Source organism: Macaca thibetana, chromosome 17 (genome assembly GCF_024542745.1).
Source record: "Macaca thibetana thibetana isolate TM-01 chromosome 17, ASM2454274v1, whole genome shotgun sequence".
Classification (NCBI taxonomy): domain Eukaryota; kingdom Metazoa; phylum Chordata; class Mammalia; order Primates; family Cercopithecidae; genus Macaca; species Macaca thibetana.
In genome coordinates, this window is record NC_065594.1 from 7275043 (window position 1) to 7296516 (window position 21474).

General features: G+C 48.9%; 1 protein-coding gene across 1 annotated transcript; it reads right to left on the reverse strand.

The window, feature by feature from the left end:
• Positions 1–956: 956 nt before the first annotated feature.
• Positions 957–12333, reverse strand: URAD (ureidoimidazoline (2-oxo-4-hydroxy-4-carboxy-5-) decarboxylase). The gene is made up of 2 exons (XM_050766946.1): positions 12085–12333; positions 957–1715 (listed from the first exon to the last, which is right to left on the reverse strand). Exons 1-2 carry the CDS (start codon positions 12257–12259, stop codon positions 1369–1371), a joined length of 522 nt encoding a protein of 173 aa, XP_050622903.1. The 5' UTR covers positions 12260–12333; the 3' UTR covers positions 957–1368.
• Positions 12334–21474: the final 9141 nt, after the last annotated feature.

Sequence of the window (21474 nt, forward strand, 5' to 3'; positions counted from 1 at the left end):
TTTCTTCAGCCTTACCACAGCAGGAAACACTGTGAGATGGAAAGGGGAAAAGGGCTTCCTTGCCTAAAATTCCTAGTGCTCCAGGCATGATTTATTTCTATGGAAAATCAGCCCCAGAACCAAGGGTGCAGCCACGCAGCTCTTTATGGAAAGGTTTCCTTGCTGCTGTTGTTGTTGTTGCTGCTGCTGCTGCTAACCCTGGACACCGTTGGTGACTAATGGAAGCTCTTGTCTTCAAAAGGGCCACCTCTGGCCTTCGCCTGTTACCTTGTCTTTGTTGGGGAGACCATGGGTGTTTCGTTTCTCCTCTGCCAACAGAAGCCTAAGTAGTATTTGTTGGGACTCTTTACACCTTCCGTGTGTGGGGGGTGGTGGGAGTGTGGGCGGGGGGTAGAATGTGGTGGGCTCCTCCGCAGGATGCTAATGTACTTTCCCCCAGTGGACAGTCTGGCTGCTAGTGCAGGAGGCTGCCCAGCCTAATACGGGTCTGAAACTCCAGGGGTGACAAGCAAAGATTTCTAGGGGCACTTCCCTCCGTTTAATGGACACTGCAATCTCGCTTCATTCTGGGGTCCAAATACCCAGCGCTGCTCAATGAGTGTTATTCTTTTAATAATTGATGGGTTTCCCGGGGCAGTCGAGCCAACTCCCAAAGGCCGACCTCCGGGAGAGATCTTCAGGCCCGTCCAGCAGGGACGCCCCCTGGCCCCCCGCCTTTTAGGAGCGATGGCTGCAGCTATTCCGTCCGTCCCCACGGGGCGCCTTCCCAACGCCAGCCCTTCGGAGGGCTCTCCCCGGCCCACCGCCTCCCTCCCGCGGCTTCCCCGGCTCCCCACGCCGGACCGAGGCCAGCGTTTGACTTTCCTGGCTCCCAGTCTGCTCCCCTAGTGCCCAAGAGCGAGAACACCGCTTCCGCTCACATGTAAAGGTCGGGTGCAGCAAATGAAGTGGGAAAAGAGAAAACAAACAGACAAACCGCTGTGGCATAAAAGATTCCTTTTCCGTCCGTTTTGCTTTGCAGTTCGGGCTTAGCAGGAGAGGGTTGGGGAGAACTGGATAAACGCTTTGGAATCCACAAAGGCCGGTGGTGTCGGGGGCCGCAAAGGGAGTGAAGAATTGAAGCAGTGAGCTGGATAAATCCGGGGCAAAGCACTAAACAATATGGATATTTCGGCAACGCGTGCGCGTGTGGGTGGGTGGACAAAAGGACTCATTACTCGTATGATTGCCTCAATTCTCCACTTCCTTTGTGCACGTGTATGAACGCTGTTCCAGGCCCGAGTCCGCCTCCCGCCCAGGACGCACAGCTCCGGGCCGTGGCCCCCACGCGTTCCGTTGTGCCTCCCTGGTCCCTGGCCCGCGCGGCAGCTACAGCTTGGCGGGGTCGGCGCGGAGGAGGTCGGCCAGGCGCAGGCTGCCGATCTTCTTCACCTCGCCCAGAGCGGTGCGCAGCTCCTGCGCGGACGGGCAGAGCAGACGGCGCGCCAGCTCACGCGACACCGCCGCCCGGTCGCTGAAGCGCGCGGCCAGCACGAAGGGGAAGCCGAAGCGCGCGCGGTACTGCGCATTGAGCTCCGCCAGCCGGAGCCGCTCGTCCGCGCCCAGGCTCGTCAGGCCCGCGGCGCTCTGTTCCCGCTGCGACTCGGCCGTGAGCGTGCCCCGCCGCAGCTCGCTGCCCGCCAGGTCCGGGTGGCAGCGCAGGATGCCCTCCTGGCCTGCGGAGAAGCACAGACACAGGCGGGAGCGCGTCACCGCGCCCGCTCCGCACCGCGCACTCGAAGGGGCGCGTAGGCCGAGCCCGGCCCCCCTGCCCCGCCCCGCCCCAAAGAAGGCTGCGGGAGGGTGAAGTAGAGTCCCCAGGCAGTGATGTCCTGGCGGCGCAGGGACGTCCTTGGCGCGCCCCTCTAACAAGTCCTGGACCTTGCGCTTCTCGGTCCTCACCACATTCGGTGGGGACCAGGATCCAGGGGCGGGGCGGGAAGTGACACGTTTGTCTTTTGAGACCTTGGGTCAAGAAGAGCGGAGGAGAGAGAGGGCGGCCGCTGAGGCTCGGAATTTACGACTAGGTCGGGAGGGAGCAGAGACGCGATAAGGAGCCTGAGTTTTTCCTATCTTTCAAAGTCCTTTGCTCTCAGGGGGGGCTTTGATGTCTAAAGGGGCCGGACGCAAAGGCCTGAAGACTTCCTGCAAAAGCTCTGGAATGGGTTTCGTTCTGCTCCAAAGGAGAACGGACAGGGGCGGGGTGCATCCACAGGGACAACATCCACGGGGCTCGGCAAATAAAAGCCCTGGATTTTGTGACCCTACGTGTGAGTTCTGGGTTTCTGGAATCAGGCATCCAAAGAGCCTTGCAGATGATTAACTGCAAAGAAACCCACCTCTAGCCAGAGTTCCACAGCCCTTTGAATGAAAGTGGCTTTTCTCTATTTAGGAAATTGCACCCACCCATCCCCCCCGGCCCGGGGCTTATTCCCCTTCTCCGACAGTAGATTCCAGAGGCCCCAGAGAACAGCGTTTACTTGAAGGAAAGCTTTGCATAATCTCCTAGGCCTAAAATTGAAAAACTCTGGCGAGTTACCTGCGATTTTCAGTCCCAGGGATTTCCCGGAGTTAGCGCTGGGCAATCATCTTGCTCAGCGCTCTAAAGTGAAAATCAGAATCCTCGGGGCGAGGCAAGATTCCAGATATGGTGAGCAGGGCGCCACGATTTGTAAAATGCGGGTGACACCTAACTTGCTGAAAAGTTGTGAGGATTAGAGACAATTCATTCACTTAAAACACATTGCCTAATACCTAGTAAACAGAAGCAGTCATTATTAGTCGTAGTAAACCCAGTGGAACTGGACTGAGGCGCCTCAGGAAGTACCTGTCTCTGGATCCCAGTAAAGCGGTTGTCCGGCTCTGGCGCCGGGAATAGACGTGGGATCTGTTGGAAAAGGCGCGCATGTAAAACACCATTCAATGAATTTTATCTCAAAGGAGCTGAAAATTAAACCCCCTGTAAGGTAGACGTCCTCTTTCTTAAACTTATTGTTTCTGTGTAATAAAAAGATGATTGATACTGCACCATTTAACTCAGGAACTAATTTCTCCCTGAAAGACACGGAGAACCGGGGGTAACATCCCCATGTAAGGGATGATTCAGTGAAGGCTCAAAAAGAACTAGTGACCTGCCTAGGGTCACTCACCGCACTGCACCTGGACCCTCTACTCGCAATCACAGGCGTTTTCAGGGCACGGCTGCCCCTGCAAGGTTAAGGAAAGTTCAAAACGAAAGTCATGTCACCAATAATCCCATCCCTGTAACACCACTGTTTGTGTGTGTGTGTGTGTGTGTGTGTGTGTGTGTGTGTGTGTGTGTGTGTGTGTGTTTTCAAGGCAGCTCTGTCACCCAGGATGGAGTGAAGTGGGGCGATCTCGGCTCACTGCAACCTCTGCCTCCCGGGTTCAAGCGATCCTCCCGACTCGGCCTCCTAAAGTGCTGGAATTACAGGTGTGAGCCACCGAGCCGGCCTAACAGCACTGTGGTAGAGCCCTTCTCGTGGGTGTCCTGCCCCTCGGGCACTGCAAACAGGGACGGGTCTTTCCCGCTTCCCGCGTCCAGCCCCGTCCGGGTAGTGCGAAAATATGAGAGTTAAATTCCCCACCTGGGGGAGCAGCCCCAGCCCTGGGCCCGGGGTTGGTCGTGCCACGCGTCCACTTGCCCGGCCTGGGGAACCGAGCTCAGCTCCCGCCCGGATCCCCTCCGCGCTCAACCAGGCCCAGGACCGCAACCTGCCTGGGCTGCGGAGGAGGGAACAATGCGAGTCTTGGGCGGCTGGACCTTCCGCGCCTGCTCCTCAAGTGTTCAGAGTTTCAGAGCAGCCGCTAGGTCCCCCGTCCAGTCAGGGGACTTCCATCCTCCCCAAGCTGCAAGGGAGGTGGTCACTGGAGGGAGGCCGGGGGAGGTGGTTGCTGGTGAGAGGCCTGGGCACGGGGTCTGTCCTCTTGCCGCCCCCACCAGGCTCCCCGCGCAGGCCGCGCAGCAGAGGGAGGCGGCGGCGTCCCGCCAACCGTGCGCACGCCTGGACCCCTTCTTGCCCTTGGTGCCCTCGCATCTCGCTTCTCACTGTCTAGAGTTTGTCTCCCGCTTGGAAAGGCCCCCCGGGGTTAATGTTTGCCTAGAACTGAGCATGAGTTTTCCACACTTGCAGCGGCGAGAAGAGAAAAGACACAGATAAACTAACAGAGCAAAGGGCAGAAGAAAAGAGACTAAAAAGGAGAAACTGGAATTTACTCTGTCTCTCAGCCGTCTCTCTCTCTCTCTCTCTCTCTCTTTCTCTCTCTCTCTCTCTCTCTCTCTCTTTCTCTGTCGTTCAGCTGCGCCTAACAAGAAAAAGGTGTGAGGAATCAGGTAGAGGATGGTAGCTCAGAAGAAACACAGCCTACCTCACCTGGCCAGATATCCCATCTTCATTGCCCCAAACGACTGGACCCTTGAGTAAGTACATCGGGAATGGTGCCTACTGTGCCCACTGCCCTGCAGCAAGGACCCAGTTCCCTGCCAGTGCCAGCATGCTATCCCTAAGCTGTGCCCATGAGCCCCAGTGGGAGACTGGAGACTGGGAGAGTAGGTGCCATCTCCCTGCCTCCAGTCCTCAGTGTCCCCCACCTGGAAGCCCAGGCGCTGGCCAGGCCGGTCAGACAGCCCGTGGTTCACAGGGAATCTAAGTGTTGCCCATTCTTCAGTCTTTCTTGAAATTCTGGGCTTACCTCCTAAGCCATTGGCGTGTCACGTCTATAGATGTAGGTGTGAATGTGTGTTATTTGCTGGGACCACAGGACCTGAAATTTTGCACCTAGAATAATTCCTAGCACAGAGCAGACACTCATTATTCAATGGAGAGGAACAGGGTAAGCAACTGTGGCCATGGAAGCCCAGAATCCCATAACAGTCCAACTGCCTCCTGGTCCACACCCAGTGGTGTCTGGGTATGTTCTTATCCCTGGTACAATGGACAATCTGTTCTTCCTATGGAAGGCCAGCCCCTCCATTTGTGTTCTTGAAGCTGGCTCTCCTTTCTTGTCAAAGACTTTGCTTCTGCAATTTCAAATACCTATTTCTGCATTCCCACACTGCTTACCCTTATCAATGTGCAAACATGCCTTAGAATCACCCATCCCATAAACAATATTAACATTCTCTCTTGATTCCCTGTTTCCCTCTTGTTTCTCCCTATTTCTCTGCTCCTCCTTACAGAAAAGACCTTAAAGGAGTTATCTCCTGGCCTCTCCACTTCCTCACCTCCATTTCCAGGCTCACGCTGTCAAGCTTCGAGCCGCTGTACCAGCTGATCTGTACTCATTAAGGACATCTTGCCTGAGCCCAAAGACCAATGCCTGACCTCTTCTTTCTCAGCCTCTCCAGACCATGTCACCTGGTTGGCCCTCTCTCCTTAAAAAATGACCATAAATGGCCGGGTGCAGTGGCTCACACCTGGCATCCCAGCACTTTGGGAGGCCGAGGCAGGTGGATCATGAGGTCAGGAGTTTGAGACCAGCCTGCCCAACATGGTGAAACCTCGTCTCTGCTGCAAATACAAAAATTAGCTGTGTGTAGTTGCACGCGCCTGTAATCCCAGCTACTCAAGGCAGGAAAACTGCTTGAACCTGGGAGGCGGAGGTTACAGTGAGCCGAGATCACGCCACTGCACTCCAACCTGGGTGACAGAGCAAGATTCTGTCTCAAAAAAAATGACTACCACTTACCTTCAGAGACACCCTTTGCCTACTTTCATCTTGCTCTGCCAAAGAGTTCACTAGCACAGAAGTACCACAGGACTCAGTACCCACATCTCGTCCCTTCGCTATTTACACCAATGTACTTGCTAAGTGCCCTCAACCAGTCCTATGGTTTGAAATGTCATCCATTCTTTGATGACAGCCAGATATAGTTTAACTCTCAGTGTTTCACCAAGCTTCTCTGTTTTGATGCAACTGAGCAGTCAGCATTTTCATCTGGATGATTTTTGGGTACCTCAGACTCAGCAAGCTCTTTCCTCCATCCTGTCTTCTCAACTTTAAGTCTTCCTCCACTCAGAAAATGGCACCACAAGCCACCCAGTGGCTCAGACTGAAAACAGGAGTGACCATTCAGTTTTGTTTCTGATCTGCCTTCCGCCATCAAATCCATTTTTAAAAAAATCCTGTTGACTCTAACTGTAAGCCCTATTCTGAGAATCCAGTTGCATCTCTCCATCTCTGCTGCTCCAACCACAGTCCAAGCAACCTCATCTCTTACTCTTACTACTGCAGCGGCCCCTCGACCTGGCCCCCTGCATCTGACATAGCCCCCACATCACCATCCTAAAGCATAAACCCCAGTGACCCACTGCAAATGGAGAAGCAAGTTCCTTATTAGACCTAAGCAGCTTTACATGATCGGGCCCTTGCTGCCTCTTCCTCACATCCTTCCACTCCTTACTATTTTCCAACTACCTTGATCTTTCTGTGCCCCAAAAATGTCAAGTTCATCCTGGTCTCAGGTTCCTTTGCCTTTTTTTGTTTTTGAGCCCGAGTCTCATCCTGTCACCCAGGCTGGAGTGCAGTGGTGTGATCTCGGTTCACTGCAACCTCCATCTTCCAGGTTCAAGTGATTCTCCTGACTCAGTCTCCAGAGTAGCTAGGATTACAGGTGTGCGCTACCACGCCCAGCTAATTTTGTATTTTTAGTAGAGATTGGGTTTCACCATGTTGGCCAGGCTGGTCTCAAACTCCTGACCTCAGGTGATCCACCTGCCTCATCCTCCCAAAGTGCTGGGATTACAGGCATGAGGCACCGCACCCTTTTACATTCCTTTTCTAAGATTGGCCTCATCCTAGATTTCATTTACTTATTTCTCATCGTTCGATCTTAAATTTTAACCTCCTAAGACCTCCGTTATTACATATTTTCTGCCATATTGCGTATATTTTTTCTGAGAATTTCTAGAACCTGAAATAATGGTATTTTTCATGTTAATTCTGTCTCTCTTCACTAGAATGTAAGCTCATTTAAGGCAAGGACTTGTCTTGGTCACTACTCTATTCCCAGTGCCCACGACAATCCCTGGGGCACAGTGGGCACTCAATGAGTATTTTTTGACCAACACAGCACTTTTGGTAAGGAGTGTTTTTTTTTTTTTTTTGACTGAATAAACAAACATATTTTAATAGCTTGATCTAAAACCTTCATAGCCTGTATTATAAGGAACTTATTAGTATCCAACACCATTCATTCCACAAAAATGTTGTTTAATAAGCATAAAGTAATAAATTGTGGCATTACTATAATTCTGAAAGGCACAGAGATGTACATTTTTTTTTTCTTTTGAGACAGGGTTCTTGCTCTGTCATCCAGGCTGGTGTGCAGTGGTGCAATCATGGCTCACTGTGGCCTCAACCTTCTGGTCTCAAGCGATCCTCCAACCTCAGACTCCCAAAGTGCTGGGATTACAGGTGTGAGTCACCATAGCCAGCGGAAATGCACAGTTAATTAACTCTTATGAAAGTTGTATTGCTCTTTAATTTTATAACACAAATCCGTCCTGAATTTGTTCAGGTTAGTGCATGTGTGTTTCAACTTTCTTCCCTTTACTAGTTGTCAGTTCTCTTTCCTGGAAAACCTTTGCCTCATCTTTAATCTATAGGAACTGAGTGGCTGGAGAAGGTACTTTGCCCAATAGCACTAGAGCTCAATATTAATCCTGGACTGCCACCTACTGGCCAATAATCATCATAGCAGAACCTAAATGGACTCAACCTTAGTCTAGAAACCCAATTTTGTTTTCTGTTAATGGTGGAGGTTTTTCTTCAGTCACCAAAACAAATACATGACTAGGTAGACCACTGTAACTTGAACGTCTCTCTAAGGTACCTTAGTTTTAGGATTCAAAGAATCTATTTCACCCAGTTTGTTTCTTACTATCCAAAGGGTAAAGCTAGACTGTAATAAATCCCATTTTAAGGCTGGGTGTGGTGGCTCACGCCTGTAATCCCAGCACTTTGGGAGGCTGAGGTGGGTGGATCACAAGGTCAGGAGATCGAGACCATCCTGGCTAACAAGGTGAAACCCCATCTCTAGTAAAAATACAAAAATTAGCCGGGCCTGGTGGTGTGTGCCTGTAGTCCCAGCTACTAGGGAGGCTGAGGCAGGAGAATCGCTTGAACCCGGGAGGCAGAGGTTGTAGTGAGCTGAGATTGTGCCACTGCACTGAAGCCTGGATGACAGAGCGAGACTCCTTCTCAAAAAAACAAATGAACAAACAAACAAAAAACCCATTTTATTGGATTTTTTTGATAAATAAAAATTATATGTATTTATGGTGTGCAACCTGATGTTTTCCATATATGTATACATTGTGAAATGATGAAGTCAAGCTTTCTAATATATCTATCACCTCACATATTTATCATTTTTTGGTAGTAAGAACATTTAAAATCTACTCTCTTGAAGGTGGGGCAAGGTGGCTCACATCTGTAACCCCAGCACTTTGGGAGGCCAAGGTGTGTAGATCACTTGAGGTCAGGAATTTGAGACCAGCCTGGCCAACATGATGAAACCCTATCTCTACTAAAAATAGAAAAGTTAGCTTGGCATGGTGGCGGGTGCCTGTAATCCCACCTACTAGGGAGGCTAAGGCGGGAGAATCGCTTGAACCCGGGAGGGTGAGGATACAGTGAGCCAAGATGGTGCCACTGCACTCTAGCCTGGGTGACAGAGTGAGACTCTGCCTCAATTAAAAAAAAATTTTTTTTTAAAGCCTACTCTCTTGGCAATTTCCAAGTATAAAAAGATTATTATTGACTATAGTCACCATGCTGTAAAATAGATCATTTTATTTGATTATTTAAACAATAAAACATGGGGCCTAGAACATCAAGCATTTATGTTAATCAAATACATTAGTGGATAAATGAATGAAAACCCTAAAAACTGTTTCTAGACTTTGTTTCTCATTGTCTGGAAAAAGCCTTCAAAACTTGTTGGGTTGACTCCCAGTTCTGCCACTTTCTTCACAAGCTGTTGGGTTGACCCTCAGGGTTATTAGAATTCCAGTCCTGCCACTTTCTAGTAGTGTGTCCTTGCTCAAGTTACTTAATCTCTGTGTGCCTCAGTCTTCCCATCGGTAAAACTGGGGGCAATAATAATACTATTCCTTATTTTATAGGGACTTTAGAGGATTAAATGAGTCAGCAAGTGCAAAGTTTTCGGAAAAGTGCCTGAAACACACCAGGAGTAAAAGTTCAATACATTTTAGCTATTTGTTGTTGTTATTGTCACTATTGATAACATCACTTATCTACTGTCACTGAGATGTTAAGATGAGGAGTTGCCGCCAGACAGCATTGAGGCCCCCAGCTGCCCCAGACAAGTGCAGAACTGAGAGGCAGCCTTCACCACAGGGAGCTCCTCCTCAGAACCGTGTCTACTGCAGACGCCAACAACCGTCCAGGGGGCCCAAACCCCCTCCAGCCATTTTGTCCACTGACCTACCACTAAAGTCACCCAGTTAAAATGTGTGGGGAAGAGGGGAATGCCAGAATCCCCATTTTTCAACATCACCTTGGAAATGTCATGCATTCATTCAGCAAACCTTGATTAAGTCCCAATATCCGGTTCAGTCTGTGATCTGGGATTCTGACACTAGCCAGGAGACAGAGGTTTCATCAAGTCATGGGGGCATCAAAACAAGCCTCGAGAGTGGGGTAGCCCACGTTCAGTGCTGTCCACACACCACTGTGCTCAGGGCCCTGACTGGATTGACCCGTAGCTAGAATCTCTGGCCAGACGGGTTGTGGGGAGTGTTGGTGAGAAATAAGATGAAAATGGAGAAATGTTTTTATCAAAGTTCTGGACACAGAGTAATAAAGCCCCCAAAATGTGTGTTAAATAACTAGCCAAACCCAAGAATAATAGATTTAAATTATTCACGCAATCCTAGCTTTCTCTCTTAACACATTCCCTCCTCAGCCTCACCACTCCTTTGGGTATTAAGACAATCAAAGGATTTGTCTCTTTTTTTTTTTTTTCTTGAAAAGAAATTACTTTCCTGGGAGGCTGTCATTTTGCCTCCTCTATTCTATCTTCCCGTCAGACACTGGGAGGGTGGGCTCCGGGGCTGCCTGCTCCTTCCAGCCTGCCCTGCAGGAGTTCAGCTGGGAGGCTGTGGTCCCTTCACTCATCAGGCTGGGGGACTGGGCTGTCCCTGTGAGTCAAGGGTCAGAAGGCTCCAGTGATGGCCCCCAGTGGCGGAGCTGAAGTCCTCAGCTGTGGAGAGGCCCCCAGAAGTGGGTGAGTGTCCACATGGTCCCGACATTCCTGTCCGTTTGATTTTACAACATCCTCTGCTCTTCCTAGATGAGCCTCAAATGAATTAAAAGGAGCTCCTCATTTTGGAGACGTCTTTGGGACAGTCAGAAGCCATCTGGCTGTCAAAGCCCATGCTGATAGGCAGCAGTGTCTGTTGGCTTCCTTTGGGAGAAGAGAGCAGGGGCTCTCCTTCCCCACCCAGACATCCACGGAGGCCTCTCTGCCCCTGGCCACTCCTTTGGCACATTTCAGGTTTCTCCACAGAGCATCCAGGACAGCCCCTGAGGCAGCCTGGTCTCTGTGAAGCTGCATGTGTCATTTGGAGTCACCCCCTCTTCTCCTTACCCCACACCCAGAAGTGCCTCATTTTCTCTCTCTCTCCACAGAAGAAATCAGTAACTTCTTTCCCTTTCTCCAGAGAGATGCCTTCAGATTCTCCTCCTTCCCTCCATCCCTCGGGGAGGCGCTGATCTGAATGAATTCACTCTTCTCGGCCGTCCAGGCCAAACTGGCCCTTTCTGGTACAAAAGTCAGCCGATTGCCCTTTCCCCTGGGCCCTGGAGATAGTCTGTATCCAGCTGTCCTCTCTGTCACATACAGGACATTCCCAAGCCAGATGGGGTGGCTGAGAGGGTGGGCCCTCAGCCTGGCCTTTAGCCTCTGAATCACTCTGATGTCTTTTGCCAGGTTCCTCCTTGTCACCTCAAAGCTCTAATATTTAACAGCCACTTACCTTAGCCAACGCGTTCTTCCAGTCCATGTCTGACCTAAACCACGCAAGTGCTTTACTCTCACGGACTAGACCTGAGGAAACTTACTGAACCTTCCAAAGGAAAGAGCTCAATAAACACATCAAGTATAAGGAATTATACTAAAATATCTAGAGAGATAGAGAGAGAGAGAGAGATTTTTTTTTTTTTTTTTTTTTTTTTGAGATGGAGTCTCGCTCTGTCCCCAGGCTGGAGTGCAGTGGCGCCATCTCAGCTCACTGCAAGCTCCGCCTCCCGGGTTCACGCCATTCTCCTGCCTCAGCCTCCCGAGTAGCTGCGACTACAGGCACCCGCCACCACACCCGGCTAATTTTTTGTATTTTAGTAGACGGGGTTTCACCGTGTTAACCAGGATGGTCTCCATCTCCTGACCTCGTGATCTGCCCGCCTCAGCCTCCCAAAGTGCTGGGATTACAGGCGTGAACCACTGCGCCTCGCCAATAGATAGATTTTTTAAAACAATTTTTGTGGGGTTTTTGTTTTTTGTTTTTTTGTTTTGTTTTTTGAGACAGTCTTGCTCTGTTGCCAGGCTGGAGTGCAGTGGCGAAATTTTGGCTTACTGCAACCTCCACTTCCCGGGGTCAAGCGATTCCCCTGCCTCAGCCTCCCAAGTAGCTGGGACTACAGGTGCATGCCACCGAAGCTGGCTAATTTTTTGTATTTTGGTAGAGATGGGGTTTCACCATATTGGCCAGGATGGTCTCCATCTCCTGACCTTGTGATCCACCCACCTTGGCCTCCCAAAGTGCTGGGATTACAGGCGTGAGCCACCATGCCTGGCTAAAAACAATTTTTGCAGTGACAGATCTCATCATGTTGCCTAGACTGGTCTCAAATTCCTGGGCTCAAGTGATCCTCCCATCTCAGCCTCCCAAAATGCTGGGATTACAGGAGTGAGCCACCATGCCTGGCCAATATCTAAAAATATTTTAATAAGCATATTTGAAATTCCTTTGCAGAGAATGTCTGATACTGAAGCCTTACCTGACTGTGGAAGGGCATCAATAAAGGCAAAAAAGTGCTTCTTTAAATCTTCCAAATCAGAGAATGGTCGCTGGGACCAAACAGCAGCTGCAATCAGAGGACATCTTTCAATGACATTCCCAAACACATCCACAAATTCTCCAAAGTCCATGGAGTTGACCTTCTCAATGTCCATTGCTTGTATTCCACTGGAGACAGCGGGACGTCCAGCTCCCCTCTCGGCGAGTGAGTGACGCTGTCTCTGCTCACTCGGTTATATTTGCTGAACACAAGAGCTTGCTTTTTACGCAACACCACCTTCATGTGTTTTAAATGCCCTTGGGAGAAGCAGATCCAGAACACTTGTGTAATGAACAAGCACAGGCTTAAGGTTCTAATCCAGGGAGCAGAGATCTCTGCACGGTCAACGTTTCCAACCAAACCATTCTCAAAGGCAGCAGGGGCCATATTTCACTCTAAGCCAGATCTACTTTTCATGTTGTTAGGCTTTTTTTTTTCTTTTTTTTTTTTGACGGTGTCTAGCTCTGTCACCCAGGCTGGAGCACAGTGGCGCAATCTCAGCTCACTACAATCTCCACCCCCTGGGTTCAAGCGATTCGCCTGTCTCAGCCTCCTGAGTAATAGTAGGAGAGGTGAGGGGAGAAGTTTGTCAATGGGTACAAAGTTTCCATTAGACAGTAGGGATAAGCTCTGGTGTTCTGTTGTACAACTATTAACTATAGTTAATAATAACATATTGTATATTCCAAAATGGTGAAAACAGAGGGTTTTAAATGTTCTCACCACAAATAAATAATAAATATTTGAGGCTGGGCGTGTTGGCTCATACCTGTAATCCTAGCACTTTGGGAGGCTGAGGCAAGTGGATCACCTGAGGTCAGGAGTTCGAGACCAGCCTGGCCAACATGGTGAAACCTCGTCTCTACTAAAAGTACAAAAATTAGCTGGGTGTGATGGCACGCACTGTAATCCCAGCTACTCAGGAGACTGAGGCCATGAGAACTGCTTGAACCTGGGAGGTGGAGGTTGCAGTGAACAGAGATCGCGCCACTGCACTCCATCCTGGGCGAAAGAACAAGACTCCATCTCAAATAATAATAATAAATAAATAAATATTTAAGGCGATGGATGTGCTAATTACCCTGACTTCTTCATTCCACAGTGTTTACGTGTATTGAAACATCGCATTGCACCCCCTAAGTATATATAATTATTATTTGTCAGTTTAAAATAAAACTTTAAAAAAGCAACTGAATATACTGAAGAAATGAATTGAAGCTATCTGCATAGAGGGTTGTTTTCCTTCAAATCAACTGATTGGCTTTTTCTTTCATTCTGCTACTTAAAATCTGCCTTTCCAGGGGCAGGCAGGATGTAGCTGTGAAGTCAGGCCTGGGGCCTGAGGTCAGTGTTTTAAAGTAGCGCGAGGGCGCCAGCTGCTGGCAAGATTACTGCAAAGTCCTGGTGGAAAGGGCTGTCCTCGCACAGCAACAGCCTGTGTAGGAATAGCAAGTTGTATTCCTCCTCGGTGTTAAAAATAGGTAGTTATGTCAGGGACAAAACTTGACCCACACTGAAATAGAATCTGTGGTAAGAATTGGGTCTAATAAAGAGTTTATTTTAATTTCTCCTTAAGAGGTTGTGAAGTGCCATCATTCCACAGAGAATGTTACCTTTTAAATATCAGATTTGACACATATGAAAGAAACGTTCCAAAGCACAGCAACAGCCAGGCACGGTGGCTCACTCCTGTAAACCCAGCACTTTTGGAAACCGAGGCAGGTGGATCGCTTGAGCCCTGGAGTTCAAGACCAGCCTAGGCAACACGACAAGACCTCGAAAATTTAGCCAGGTGTGGTGGCACATGCCTATAGTCCCAGCTACTCAGGAGGCTGAGGTGGGAGGATGGCTTGAGCCCCAGAGTTTGAGGCTGCAATGAGCTACGATTGCACCACTGCACTCCAGCCTGTGCAACAGACGGAGACCCTGTCTCAAAAATAAATAAATAATAAAATAAATAAAATCACACCTCCAGCCAAACTGTCAACACAAAACACTACTCACATGTTATTAGTGTGAGAATAGTGTAATTGTACTCTCATATAGTACATCAGCAAAACAAAAAAAAACTTCAGCTCTGTGTTAATACCATACATGAATCCTAAAAGCATAATGTTGATCTACTTTTAAGAATGCAGGATCTCTCACATCTGTAATCCTAGCACTTTGGGAGGCCAAGGTGGGCCGATCACAAGGAAAGGAGTTTGAGACCAGCCTGACCAACATGTGGTGAAACCCCATCTCTACTGGGTTGGGTTTTTAAAGTTTTATTTTAAAGTGACAAATAATAATACAAAAATTAGCCTGGCACGGTGGCAGGTGCCTGTAATCCCAGCTACTTGGGAGGCTGAGGCAGGAGAATCACTTGAACTTGAGGGCGGAGTTTGCAGTGAGCTGAGACTGCGCCACTGCACTCTAGCCTGGGCAACAGAGTGAGACTCTGTCTCAAAAAAAAGGAATGCAGGATCTGGAAGTTCACATAATACCATTTTTATAAAGCTCACAGACAAGAGAATATTCACTTTCAAAGAAATCAAATCCTTTGGTGACTTTCATACTGCACACTGCAATGAGTGTGCTCCACTGGTGATGTCAGGTATAAATGTATTTTTTTGGTAATCAGAGAAGTCATACTAAAAATGTGCACGTGGCTGGGCATGGTGGCTCACACCTGTAATCCAAGCACTTTGGGAGGCCAAGGAGGGTAGATCACTTGAGGTCAAGAGTTCGAGACCAGCCTGGCCAACGTAGCGAAACCCCCATCTCCACTAACAATATAAAAATTAGCCTGATATGGTGGCACACACCTGTAATCCAAGCTACTCAGGAGGCTGAAGCATGAGAATCGCCTGAACCCGGGAGGCGGAGGCTGCAGTGAGCCGAGATCATACCGCTGCACTCCAGCCTGGGCGACAGAGCCAGACTCTGTCTAAAAGGGAGTGCATGTGTCCTGAGCGAAATCAGTTTGGCAGAAGGGAAAGGAAGGCATTTCTACAAGTGTTAGCTCACATTTATTTTCCTCCCTATCATCACCAGCAAGCATTTTGTGACAAGCAGTTCAAGCAGACTTACCAAACGCTTGTGACTCTACTCCCTCCTCAGATCCTGTCCAGATAATAGAAGAATATAGAAATGAAAATAAATTAGTGTAGCACTAAAGCTAGAAAGACCATTAGCAGACCAAACCAGAGAGGACATTCTAGAGAAGGTAAACCAGGCCGGGCACGGTGACTCACGCCTGTGATTCCAGCACTTTGGGAGGCTGAGGCAGGAGGATCACTTGAGCCCAGGAGTTTGGGACTGGCCTGGATAACATACTGAGACCCCATCTTCACTAAAAATGAAAAAATTCACTGGGCTTGGTGGTGCCCACCTGCAGTCCCAACTACTCAGGAGGCTGGGGTGAGAGGATCACTTGGGCCCAGAAGGTCAAGGTTGCAGTGAGCCGAGATTGCCCCACCGCACTCCAGCCTGGGAGGCAGAGTGAGACTCTGTCTTTAAACAAACAAACAAACAAACAAAAAGGTAAAGCAGATGAAACTTCAATTCTGTCAAGGAATCTGTGAGTCAGCACAAGTGGACCCAACCCAAGATTCTCAAATTGTAAGCAACAGAGGCAGACCTGGGCTCATGACATCAGAAGAGGATTTACTAAAATGACACTGGGTGGCTCAGAGGAAGCCTGGAGACGAGGCTTGGGGAAAGAAGAGAGACCATAACAGCTCCCAGGATCTAGAAAGCGGGAACTGCTTGCCACTCTTCAAGACTGGAACTGTATGAATAAGCTCCAACTCTTTTTTGTCGTTGCCTGAATCTAGGCAAGGTATAAAGTTCCAGAACAAGAAAGGAAGTTGATTAGCCTTGGGTGGGTCAAGGACCCTCCTTGGCTAGAAGGCAAAGCTACCTGTGTAAAGTCCCAACAAACTGCGTTGCACTAGGGAGAAGTAATATCCCAAATTACAGTGCTGCTGCTGTGAAATGGGAATTGATACTGGATGGCTGACAAAACACGTAAGCACTGAAATAAGGGTCTTTAAAAATAATAAATATGGATCTGGTGCGGTAGCTCATGCCTGTAATCCCAGCACTTGAGGAGGCTGAGGTGGGAGGATTGCTTGAGGCCGGGAGTTTGAGATCAGCCTAGGCAACATGGTGAGACCTTGTCTCTACCAATAGTCAAAATTAATAATAATAACAAATACAACAAAAAATTAAAATAGAACTACCTTATGATCCAGCAATCTCATGTCTGAAGATTTACCCAAAAGAATTGAAAGCAGGGTATTTTTTCTTTTCTTTTTTTTTTTTTTTTTTTTTGAGACGGAGTCTTGCTCTGTCACCCAGGCTGGAGTGCAGTGGCACGATCTCAGCTCACTACAAACTCCACCTCACAGGTTCATGCTATTCTCCTGCCTCAGCCTCCTGAGTAGCTGGGACTACAGGAGCCTACCACCACACCCGGCTAATTTTTTGTATTTTTAGTGGAGGCGGGGTTTCACCGTGTTAGCCTGGATGGTCTCGATCTCCTGACCTCGTGATCCGCCCGTCTCGGCCTCCCAAAGTGCTGGGATTACAGGTGTGAGCCACCATGCCCGGTTCTTTTCTTTTTTGAGATGGAGTCTCACACTGTCTCCAAGGCTGGGGAGCAGTGGCACCATCTCGGCTCACTGCAACTTCTACCTCATGGGTTCAAGCGATTCTTGTGCCTCAGCTTCCCAAGTAGGTGGGACTACAAGTGTCCGGCACCAGGCCTGGTTAGTTTTTTGTATTTTCAGTAGAGATGGGGTTTGACCATGTTAGCCAGGCTGGTCTTGAACTCCTGATCTCAGGTGATCCACTCACTTCAGTCTCCCAAAGTGCAGGGATTACAGTCGTGAGTCTCTGCACCCATCTTAAAGCAAGATCTTGAAGAGATATTTGCACACCATGTTCATAGAGGCATATTCATAATAACCCAGAGGGGGAAACAACCCAAATGCTGATGGAAGGATGGATGGATAAATCAAATGTGGGAAATACATACAATGGAATCATATTCAGCCTCAGAAAGGAAGGAAATTCTGACACCCGTGTAACATGGATGAACCTTGAGGACATTATGCTAAGTGCAATAAGCCAGACATGAAAGAACAAGTATTATATGATTCTATTTATAGGAGGTCCCTAAAGCAGTCAAACTCAGAAACAGAGAGTCGAGTGGTGGTTGCCAGGGACCAGGGGACGGGGGAATGAGAAGTTAGTATTTAAAGGGTCGAGAATTTCAGATTGGCAAGACGGAAAGAGCTCTGGAGATCTGTTTCACAACAGTGTGACTTAACATGATTCCATTTACACTTAAAAATTGTTAGAGTGGTACATTTTATGTTTTTTTAAATCACAATAAAAAATAAAGACAGGTATGAGAAAGAGAGACAAAATGAGAATCACAAAAAGCTAAGAAATAAAAATAAAGAAATACAGAAAATCACATAATAGAACCCAACAGTCATCTCAAGGTAAGTGTTAACAGGAGATTGGAGATGGCAAGTTATTAGCTCAAGTTTCAATTTCCTCGGAAAAAATTGGTATAAGTTTAGAACCTTCTTCATAAGGTAGTTATGAAGATTAAATGAGATAACACACATGTAGGTCCCTGCACAACGCCTAGCACATAACAAGGGCTTCACGGATATGCATATTGGGCAAATATTGACACATTGTAAAGAACAAAAGGCATGTCTGACAATATAGCCAGTGTATTTCATCTACACAAAAAACAAAGATTTGTGTGTGTGTATGTAACTACGTGTGTGCAGTGTATCTATCTATCTATCTATCTATCTATCTATCTATCTATCTATCTATCTACCTATATAGCTGTTGTTGTTGTTTGTTCATTTGTTTGTTTGAGATGGAGTTTTGCTCTTGTTGCCCAGGCTGGAGTGCAATGGCTCCATCTCAGCTCACCACAATCTCTACCTCCCGGTTTCAAGCGATTCTCCTGCCTCAGCCTCCCGAGTAGCTGGAATTTACAGGCATGCACCACCATGCCCGGCTAATTTTGTATTTTTAGTAGAGACGGGGTTTCTCCATGTTAGTCAGGCAGGTCTCCAACTCCCGACCTCAGGTAATCCGTCCACCTCGGCCTCCCAAAGTGCTGGGATTAGAGGCGTGAGCCACCGTGCCCGGTCGTGTAAATATATTTAACAAGAAGATGGGGGAAATGTACCTCAAACGTTTTTATTTTTTCAGAGACAGGGTCTCACTCTGTAGCCCAGGCTGGAGTGCAATGGTGTGATCATGGCTCACCACAGCCTTGAACTCCTTTCAGCCATCCTCCCACCAGAGCCTCCCTTGTAGCTGGGACTACGGATACACACCACCACGCCTAGCTAGTTTTTAATTTTTTTTATATTTTTGTAGAGATGGGGTCTCTCACCACATTGCCCAGGCTGGTCTTGAATTCTTGGCCTCAAGTTTCTCATCTCAGCCTCCCAAAGTGCTGAGATTACGGGTATGAACCACAGCATCCATCCCATACCTCAAACTTTTATCAGTAGTTTTCCCGAAGAAGTATTTTGGGATTTGGGTTGTGCAAATAAAAGGTTCCACTTATTATTATAGGTAAAAATTTAAAAGTTTGATTTTTTTTTTCTTTTGAGACAGAGTTTCCCTCTGTCGCTCAGGCTGGAGTGCAGTGGCATGATCTCGGCTCACTGCAACCTCTGTTTCCCGGGTTCAAACAATTCTCTGCCTCAGGCTCCCAAGTAGCTGGGATTACAGGTGCCCACCACCACGTCCCGCTAATTTTTGTATTTTTTAGTAGAGAGGGGGGTTTCACCATCTTGGCCAGGCTGGTCTTGAACTCCTGACCTCATGATCCACCTGCCTTGGCCTCCCAAAGTGCTGGGATTACAGGCGTGAGCCACTGTGCTGGGTCAAAATGATTTGATTTTTAATATCAAGTATATTTTATATTTTTACTTGAGTAGGTAAAAAAGTGATTGACTATGTATACTTATTGTATCTTGACTGTATACCCAAGTCAGAGTTAAGCATACAACTTGGCATAAATCACATCTGCTTTCAAACTTCTTAAAATCACGTTGAGAAGACGGGACATTTACTTAAGAAGATAAATAACAGCATAAAGTAGGCAGAGGCTCTACCTTAAGATACAGACCAGAAGCCCTTACATTTCACTGCAGGAAGCCATCACTCATGGGCGTGGAAACTGGCAAAGACCTTAAGGAGAAGAAAGAGCTGAAGTCTGGTCAGTAAGCAAGGACATAACTAGGAAGAGTAGAAGTTGACATTCCAAGGAGATGGAGGGTGAAAACAAGGAAAACTGGAGGTGGGAATGTTCAAGACTCGCTAGAGGGACATATATACAGACTCGCTAGAGGGACAGGCTAGGCAGCCAGTGCTGAAAATGCTGAGGCCAGGCTGCGGGTGCATAGAGTGCTAGGAAGAGAGTGTGACTTTTGCTACTAGACCCTGGGAACTAGCTGCTAGACCCCAGGGAGCCCTGCAGGCAGCAACATATGCAAATCAGTACTTTAGGAAGATGAGCCTGGCAGTGGCTTAGAGAAAACACTGAAAGGTGGAGAGACTGGAGGAAGAGTTAGGTGAGGAAGGAGTCACGGGATCCTTGGGGTGTTGCTTTGCCAGCTGGAAACCTTTGTGGCTGGCGATGCCTTCTGCCTGAGTATTGCTCGCAGCCTCTGGGCTTATTCCGCCCACGCAGCCCAGCAGGCTGGCTCAGCTTGCACTGTGGGCCCAGATCCCACACCTGCCAAAGGCAAACCAGGCGCAGAGCCAGGAGGATTGCGTGGGTTAGTGACCAAGGGTCTGACTACTGTGTGCGGCCAGGCACGCTCACTGCTGCAGCAGGTGCGCAGCTCCAGGCACTGGCACGGGGGCCAGCTCAGGGCGAGGCTACAGCTGGGCTAGATATACCACATGCTGCTTCTGCTGCAGGCACCCGTGTCTGGATGAGGGGAACACGGTGGCCTGGCAGCTTGGAGACGCCAGGAACCACAGAGCCCCAAAGAGGCTGTCACAGCCCTGGCTTGGGGAGCCCCTAGGTCTGGGTCCCCTGGAGGGCCACCTGTCTTCTCCCCTTGTCACCAGGTTGGTACAGTTCTTTCAGTCCCACCTTTCAGTGGGTCCGAAGTTCTTGTCCACTGTCCAGGAAGAATGAGGCACTCAGACACGTGGAGGATGAACAAGGCAGAGAGGAGCTTCACTGAGCAACAGAACAGCTCTCAGGAGACCCGAAGTGGGTAGCTCCTTTCCACAGGCAAGTTGTCCTGAGGTCTCTGCAAGTCTGGCTGAGTTGTAGGGGACAGGGAGGAGGGTGCAGAAAGTGGAGAGGTTAATGGGCTTCAGAAAGGAGAAAGTACATGCTGACTGTTGTTGCATGGGCCAGCGGAAAAAGCACCAGAATTTCTCACTCCCTGCTGGGGACTCCACCTGGGACTGACAGCTTGGCCCCCATGCGTCAGGCAGTCCCTGGCTTGAAGGTGGGGCTTCACTGGGGACCTGACCCCTTCTGCCCAGGAGCCTATCTGCCTCCTGCTACCATCAATTATATCATCCACGGTGCCCAGGCTGTTCCTACTGAGGGGCACCTGCAGGCCCATGCCCAGCCACCCTCAGCCCTGGCTTGGCCTCTCTCCTGTGCTGGTCGGTGTCCAAAGTCCAGAGGGGGCCAAGACAGCAGGGAGCTGGCATGTCAGCGCCACCCTAAGTGCACACACACCTGGCAGGGTGGCGACAGCGCATGGGGCTCAGCCTCAACTTTGCTGCAAAATCTGAGTGCCACCAGGAGTGGGAAGAGGCCAGGCAGCAAGGGCAGACACTTGTGAGCAGTGGGGGCAGGAAGGGCTTCCCCAGCCGGGAGCGCAGGGATGCCTGAGTCTGCAGCCACCACTAGTCTGGTGGCAGCTGCTCCCAGGAGGGTGGGGCTCCCGCTCTGCCATCTCAAAAGAGGGCGGGGCTCCCGCCAGCCCCATGGAGGGCACAGCCCCTGTGGCTCCCACACCGCAGCCAGCATCTTTGCAGTGGCCATTCCAGATAGGCCACTGCTGCCATTAAAAGGACTGGTAATCTAAGGAAGTTTATGGTGACCTAGTACTAGGTAAAGGATTAAAACCATAAAGGAAAGCACAGATGATGCTATTAGGTCACACTTAGGTGCCAGACATTGAGCTACATGATGTATATGTTTATGATCTGTATTTCTATATTTCTAAGCTACATGTGTTACATATTTAATTCATCTAATTCTTCCAGCAACTCTATAAAAGAGATGTCATTAGTGGTCCCATTTTCCAGAAAAGGAAACTG